Source organism: Miscanthus floridulus, chromosome 7, assembly GCF_019320115.1.
Source record: "Miscanthus floridulus cultivar M001 chromosome 7, ASM1932011v1, whole genome shotgun sequence".
NCBI classification, from domain to species: domain Eukaryota; kingdom Viridiplantae; phylum Streptophyta; class Magnoliopsida; order Poales; family Poaceae; genus Miscanthus; species Miscanthus floridulus.
The window spans coordinates 6287812-6295949 of record NC_089586.1 but is presented as its reverse complement, the minus strand read 5'-3'; the positions used below and the strand labels follow the sequence as shown (position 1 = coordinate 6295949).

General features: G+C 45.4%; 1 protein-coding gene across 2 annotated transcripts; it reads right to left on the bottom strand.

The window, feature by feature from the left end:
- Positions 1-309: 309 nt before the first annotated feature.
- On the bottom strand, positions 310-7553 carry LOC136466471 (protein transport protein SEC16A homolog). 2 transcript variants are annotated; one of them, XM_066464890.1, is made up of 13 exons: positions 5252-7553; positions 4816-5139; positions 4266-4394; positions 4060-4182; positions 3786-3944; positions 3396-3521; positions 3168-3302; positions 2825-2952; positions 2617-2728; positions 2160-2486; positions 1952-2062; positions 1547-1845; positions 310-1442 (listed from the first exon to the last, which is right to left on the bottom strand). In XM_066464890.1, exons 1-13 carry the CDS (start codon positions 7265-7267, stop codon positions 866-868), a joined length of 4566 nt encoding a protein of 1521 aa, XP_066320987.1. In that variant the 5' UTR covers positions 7268-7553; the 3' UTR covers positions 310-865. The 2 variants fall into 2 exon arrangements, with proteins under 2 accessions (XP_066320987.1, XP_066320988.1); XM_066464891.1 differs by having other exon boundaries at positions 1952-2059.
- Between the last annotated feature and the right edge of the window lie 585 nt (positions 7554-8138).

Genomic DNA, 8138 nt, shown 5'->3' with positions numbered 1-8138 from the left:
AGGGCCGTCATCGTTAGTTGGGCCATCATATTGATTTCATGCCCTTTTATTTTAAGAATAAAACACGTAGTCATTGAATTTTTGAATGAAGGTAAAAAACGTACAATCTTTCAAATGAAGGGGTTATTCATGCAAATTGATTGGAAAAAAAAACACTAACTACAAATAGTGGTAGTAGGTGCTCAAAGATACAGCGACAGCACAACCAAGATCTGAAGAACAGTACAATTGCATCAACCACATCGGCCAGGATACAAGAAGGCGTACACAATTGTTTCAAGATGAAAGAATCGATTCGTCTCCAATCCAAAGAATAAACAGTGATAATATACTGTGTATGCGGCTAGTACAGGACACTATAACAACAACACTCTACAGAGCCATGCTTCTCACACTACTTGGACACACACCTTCTCTTCTATCCTTCTCCCAAAAACAAAAATCAAAACGGAGTGGGGGTGTGAATTTGTTTGCGTTTAAACAAATTGGGTAGGGGCAGATTATCTGTACAAGGGCATCTGCATGCTGCTGCTCCATTTCTCACCTGTAAACAAGGCCACCCAACCCTTTCCCTTCTCTCTAAAACATAAAACCAACATATATATATATCGCTACAAAATGTTCAAAAAAACCCTGCATTTCTATTAGTACAGGTCTGACGCACCTCGGTGGTTTAGAGCGCCCCCCAGAATGTCGTGCAAAGTTGCACAAGTCCATTCCAAATGCGGCATCCCCACGATCAGCATTTGAAGGGCAGCTTCTTTTCTGTCACCAGCTCGGGGTTTCTGGAACGGTCAGGGGTTGCCAAGGCTGTCTTTGTGGATACAAGACATGAGTTGCAACGGTCATGCTGATCAGTCGCCAGTTAGAGCTCGACCTCATGAAGATCCTCTGTCAATCCATTGAGCTGCACTGATGAGTTGCTGTTGGAACGACTGTGTGATGGTTTGCCAGGCATGAGTGGTGAAGGCATGGTCTGTACATCAGGTGATCTAGTGCCCGCAAAAGCACTAAACTGATCAGAGTATGTCCCACTCCAGGATGCGGCTCGTGATTTCGAGAATGAGCTGTTGTTGCTTAATGATGATACCCCAGAACCCTGGTAAGGGGTGGAGATGTTGTCCATACTAGATTGCCGATGAATTGTTGATTGCATTGGTGATGAAAATTGCGTGTGTGGTGGGGGTGATGAAAATTGCGTGGGTGGTGGGGTTGAAGAAAATGATGTTTCTGCTGGTGGTGAGGCTGACCGCTCATCCTGATGGATTGTTTCACTGTGTATCTCTGCTGCTTGGTGTGGCATCATCTGATCTGCAGCAGCAGGTGCTGCAGTCGGCATGAAGAACTTGGCACCAGCTGGCGGTGTCACAGATGGAGCAGCTGGTTTGTTATACGATGGCACTGCCCCAGACACACCCGATTTATTGAATGTGTCAACATATCTAAAATGAAAACAGAAAAGCCGTGAGTTTTCTGGATAATACCCTAGATAGCAATATAGAAATATAATTAAGAGTAGTAAATGGCAATGCTGCTGTCGAATTACCTGGACCGGACACCCATCCGTCCCCGAGCAGAAAACTGGTTTTGGCTAGGTGGAATTGGCGGCATACCCAGACCTCCTTGCTCCGAAGAATTTGAGGATTTCCATTCTGTGACTCCATTGGGAGCATGGCTTACGCTCATGGGGCCATTCAACTTATGGTCTGGCATACCATTCTGGAAAGATGGTTTTGTTGGAGGTGGAGGAAGAGGAGGCTCCTCGGCAGGAACCGCAGCACCTTCTTCCACCCACCGCTTCAACTTTGCATCATAGTAAAATTTGTTCTGATCCCCTAATTTTGCCTTCATAACAGAAATAGGATCCTAAGGTTGGTGTTGCATATAGAAGAGACAAGATGGAGGAAAAAAAACTGGAGATAGTCGTTTCATAACTGAGTAAAAAAAATACCTGGCAGTGGGATTTTGACACTAAACCCATAGTCTTCTGCACTAGCCAACCAAATCGAGAACTGCCGGATCCTGATGCACTGCTCTGTGTGCAATCTGATCCAGCACCCTGCTAGGTTTTTAAAATGAGACGAGGGGATAAATACCAAAAGATCTTTCAAATTCAACATAACCAGAAACTAATGTCTTAAATTTCTCTTTGCAAGTACCTGTTTTGATGTTCTACCGAAGTCCGGCTCAGAAACACTTCTGTTGTGTGCAATTGTCCTGCCAGTGCCACCACTATTCTCTGCTATCTCAGTCATTGACTGCATTGAAGCAGATGGCATTAACGATGACATGGCCATTACTGATTGGCTATTTACAAATTTTGCTGCTGCAGGCATAGAGTGGCTCTCTCTATCACTAACAGATCCATGTGGCAATGGTGGAAGTGGTGCAGATGGTGTACCCATCATGCGGGATATAGATTTATCAAGCGAGGTGAAAATCTTCCCAACTAGTTTTGTTGGGGCAAGATTTGTGCCATATCCACCCTACAGAAAAAAAAAATAAGCAAAGAGAGTTGGTCCATTTGTAAATGAACAAGGAAAAGAGCAAGAGAACCCCAGATATAAAGCAAGCAAAGATTTGCAATAAGCAATATACCAAATGGCATGGTCATACCTGCTGGTGAGTGCGTATCCTCTCCTCCAGTGAAGAAAATAATTGTTTCCACACCTCCAATTCAGGGGCACGGCCAGAGGCTTTCAGTACCTTCATAGACGCTTGGCAATACCTAGGGAAGTTAATATTCAACTGCATCATAATGTACAAGTACAAGCTAGGGAAAGCATTGTGTCATTTGATTGTTATGAACAAACCAACAACCTACCTCAAAGAATCAGAAACCTTCCCCACTTCCACAAGCATGTATGCATATATCAGCTTATATGGCTGAAAGGGTAGTAGAATATACTGAGAATTACCAAGCACCTTCGCGTATTCATAAACCTCTGTCCTCTGTTTGCATTTTGAAGATATTAGTCCAGACAGTGAATAGCAACAGAAAATAAACCAATAAATAACTATGCATAATCTTGCCATAATATTTGTTTAAAGCTAGCCACATCTAGGGCACATTTAACTAAGCAACTGAGCGAAAAAGATGTTAAAGTAAACGTCTACTCCATACAGCATACACAACTTTTTTGCAGGTAAAACATATAGCGCCAAACCTGAATGGCTTCAGGGCTGGCAAATGTTCGAGGACACTTCAAGTGGTCTGCACCAATGAGGCATAACCTTGCACTTTCCGAGTATGAATCAATATTTAGTTCAGCAACTAAATAGCATGAATGGGCAGCTGCAACCTGTATACATTGTGTATAAGGTACTTGACTGCATATACACAAAAAAGTATGAAAACTGAATCTAAAAATACATATGATATTAATGATACAAACCTCATTTTTTTCTTTCCAGAGGCAATCACCAAGATGGGTGATTACTAGATCGTCACCTTTCGTTCTGTTTGCAGTAATAATAGCCAAATTCTCCTCCCAATCATCCAACATACCATTAGGACCAGGCTGACTCGGAAAAAAAATAACAAATTGTGAAAAAAGTCAGATAGTAAAACAGAAAACCAGGAAAATTATTGATAAGCGATACCCAAAAGTCATGACATTGCAGTAAACAAGACATGGAATCATTAATCACACAGGAGATCAGCAATGACAACAAGAAAGGTAAAGATTTTTTTATTACTTTGAATTTGAATTATATAATCAGTACTTGATGGTCAATATAGTAATACATTTAACAACTAAAAGACCCATTAACTTTGCAAGTACCTCCATAGGTTGATGGGATGTACCATAGTCACTGTTGACATTGTTCTCTACATTAAAAACATCTGCAGGTTGTCCAGCAATGAGAAGGCATAGCGTTCGCAGAGGGGACCCAGATACAAAATGGAAGTGAGCCATTTTCTTCACTGTATCCACATAAAACTGTACCAACAGTCCAGGAAAAAAACAATGAATCTAACATGGAAATGAAAACCAGGCAAGAAAGTCGAGCAACATGCTACATTACAAAAGGGAGGTTGTTTAAAGTCAAACAGACCTGATCACCAAGCTGCAATGCCAGTATGATTGCAGGTCCCCAAAGTTGACCTCCCTGGGCACACTGAAGGGCCTCTTTTCTTCTCCCAGAAACTAGAAGACTTTGGACCTCTTGTGCAACAGCCTAGAAGAATAGTAGTTGTTTCAATAAGGGACATTTGCTAAAAATAAAGAGCACTAGGGCAGGATATTATAAATAAAAATTACCTGCATCTGACTTTCTGAAGCAATATTTTTCATGCAGGGAACAATGGATCCATAATCTCCCATATGAACAGTGCTTCTCTTACACGATGAAAATAGCTTAGTTACTGCCATTTCTGGACCATCTGTCTCCTATTATAAAGAATTCATGTAAAAAATATGTACCAAATATAAAATTAGACATGGTTTACAAACTACAGAGTTAAGAAAATAGATTGAATCCCCCCTCGTAATGAAACATGAAAATATGAAATCAAGCTAAGTTCCCACGTGACAATGCTAATCACAGGTATTTATAACTTTACATGGTTGAAACACTGTTTGTAAACAAATTCTAGGTTGTATAGTATATAAAAATCTAAAGTTTAGTAGCTTATCCAACTTATGCTTTGGTTTACACCATCGAACTCAAAACAAATCACCATGACACAATGTTTTCTAATGCAAAGTTGTAAAAAATAAATAAGGATAGCAAAGGAAAGAAGACCAGAGAAAACAGAGGAGATATATAAACAAACAATTCAATTACAGCATAGAGTATGAGAGGAAATACCTCTTGCAATGGGTCAGACGCAAAAGGTGAACGGAGTTTTCCATAGTGCTGAGACAGTATCTTCAGCAATGAAATAAGCAACTTGCGAGTATCACCTCTCTGGAATTCACTAGAGGAAGACTCGTACCATGCAATCATTTCATCAAGCCACTTATTTACATCCTTTGATGCAGCACTTCCACCAACCAGAGGACCAGGAACAGGTTGACGGCATAGAGCATGGAAATAGCTAAGTGCACTACCGTTAGTGATGCTTGAAGGATCAACTTTATCAATGACCACCTCCGACAGATTAAGAACTGACACTGTGCTACTAGGGTTACCCTTGAATTGCAAGAAGAAGAAAACGGAAGAAATATTTTAGTACTTTAGTCAACTCAAATATGTGATATTCCTTCTTTACAAAATGCGTTACAAAAGGATACTGTTGTGATACCTGATTTCCAGTGTTAAAGCCTGCAGGCATGGAGCTAGTTTCTTTCATAACTATGAGCTTCCCTCCAAACCCAAAAGCAACGAGGGCATGTCGTGGTCGTCCAGCCGATGACCTGCCTTCATGTGGGGAGTGACCGAATTGCAAGTTTGAGGCATTTGCACCCAGAAATTGTTGCTGATTAAAGTTCATGGAGTTGCCAGTACCCAAATAGCTATTTGACAGGTGCCCTTGCGAGTTTGCAATTGCTTGTTTCTGGCCATGGTATGTGGTTTGCATTGGGACAAAGCCTTGAGTACTTGCAACACCATTGGCATCACCATAACCATGGTGGTTTGCAGAAGTGTCAAATCCCATGTAGTTAGGTTGGTGTCCTGAAGAAGGTTGGGAACCCATGAAACCAGCATGTTGAGAAGAGGGTTCAAATGCCTTGAAACTTGTATTGTAACCTGTAGAAGTTTCAAATTCTTTGTAACCGGCCTGGTGAACTGTGGAAGCTCCGGACCCCCTGAAATCAGTCTGGTGGCCCGTGGAAGGCATGAACCCCTGGGAAGCACTATGGTGGCCCATAGAAGGTTCAAATGCCTTGTAGCCACTCTGGTTATTCATGGCAGGTTCAAATGCCTTGTAACCTTCTGTGGACTGTTCAAACATGTTGGTACTGGTGTGGTGACCTGCAGCAGGTTGAAACGCTTTGTAACCAGCCTGATAACCCGTGGAAGGTTCAAATGCCTTGTAACTGGATTGTTGACTGTCAGAGGAGCTATAGCCATTCTGAATACTTGATGATTCAAAGCCCCTGCGTCCACCATAGTGGTCTGTAGCAGTTTCAGCTGTGTTAAAACCAGCCTGTTGGCTCGTAGAGGAACTGGTAGTCTCATCATTCCTGTGCTGTTCAAAACCATAGAAACTACTAGCCAGGCTGTTATCTGTAGCACTTTCAGACCGTACATTGTTACCAAATGCATCCGTAGTCTGCCATTGGTTCTGCTGAGTGAAACTATTCGAAAATGAGCTGTGTTGGGTCACCTGATTGTGCGCAGCAAGGTCCTCAGTTTGCCCAGCATTATAGCCTGTCAGAGAGGAGGAAGTCGCAACAACACCATCGTTTGCAACAACAGTCTGACCCGTGCTAGCTGTTCCAGCCTGCATGGCGGCCTGCTGGTTCGACTCAAGGGAGTGCCACTGCTGAGTGTTGGTGTCAAAGTACCAACCAGGGTATTCTGCATAGAAGAGCATGTTGGGTGGGTACTCCGAGGCAGCCCCTTGCCCCCAACTTGAGACAGCACCAGCTGCGGTAGTGCCCTCCTCGGCAATTGTCTCAAGGCCCGCATGCGCTGAATTGTGCAGGTATGATGCATCGAGCTGCTGCTGCTGCTGCTGTGCATTCTGAGTGCTATTGTCCAGCACCTGAGCTGCATTCCCAGTTGAATTTACACTGTCATCAAGCTGGTACCATTGCTGTGATGCCTCGTGGTACTTCCACCCAGGGTACATGGCCTCCCAAGACTTGGGATCTGCTGAATCCACTGCAGTGCTGGTGCCGCCTCCCTGGTCGTACTGACCATTGACATTCTGCTGATCGGAGGAGGAGCTGGTCCCAGCGAAGAAGTCCTGATCCGTCACCTCAGCGGCCAAGCTCTGGCTCCCGCCGAAGAAGGCGTGATCCGATGCCGTCTGGGTCCCGGCCGTGCTCCCGAGGAAGCCGTCGTCGTCGCCGGCGCCTCCCGAGAGATCAGCGAACGGATCAGGACCGTCGTCCGCGCCACCTCCGAAGGAGGCCCACTGCACCTGCTTGACCGCGGTGTGGACGCCGGCGCCGCCCTTGCCTGACCCCTCGGGAGGCGCCGGCGCCGGCGCCGGCTCCGGGACGGGTGGGTCGTCGGCGAGGCTGGTGGCGGAGACGGTCCGAGGCAAGTCGGTGGCGGGCGGCGGGGCGGGGTCATCGTCGTCGACGAGCTTGTCGAAGAAGTCGGCGTCGGTCTGGTCGTCGGGGGAGAAGGAGGAGGAGGAGGCCATGCGGAATTGGATCGGGGACGGGGAGATCTCTCTCCTGTCGTGTGGGGGACGGGGGTGGATCTAGGGTTGGTTGGCTGGGTTGGTTGCTCTCAGCTCTCAATTGAAATGAACGGAGGCGGGGGCTTGCCGGCCGGCTGGACAGGGCGGCGGATCGGAATCGCAGGAGGAGGCGGCGGAGGCGGGAGGGCGCGGTTGCGGTTGCGGTTGCGGTCACGACTCACAAGCACGACAGCCGACGTCGCATCGCGCCACCCGTGGCCTGGCCCATCACCTCGCCTCTCTCTTGTTCCTGTATCCTTCCATTTTCCACATTTTCTTCCCCCTTGTCTTTATTACTCTGGACCATATTTACTATTATTATGGATATCATCTTACACTATATCACTGACACATAAATTATTGATATGATACTTTTTATACCACTCACATTATAACGATGGTAAATATGTAAATAATCCTATTACTCTTTGTACGAGTGGTGAAGATCTGATGATGAAAGAATTTTCCTTTTTCTGGTGACGTGTCAGGGATCTCACCTCAAGTTGGTTTGGTTCGACCACACTTGCTGTCCAGTCCTGCTCATGTGGTACTACCACCAACTAAAAAGGCATTGCTTCTTCCGGAAAGATTTTAAATAATTTTGCCAATCCTCAATGGTGAATGTTTTGCCTGAGCGCCATCTACTATGGCAAATACTAGGTTGTATTACCTGTATTGCTTGCCATTATAGGGGTACTGCTTCGGGTGGTCGGTTGAGGGTCGGCGGCTAGGGCAGGGGGGCGCTGCTGGTGCGCCGGTTGCTAGGGGTGGCGGCGGCGGCTAGGGCAGGGGGTAGCGGCGGTGGCATCAGGCTAGGGTAGGGGAGCAGCAG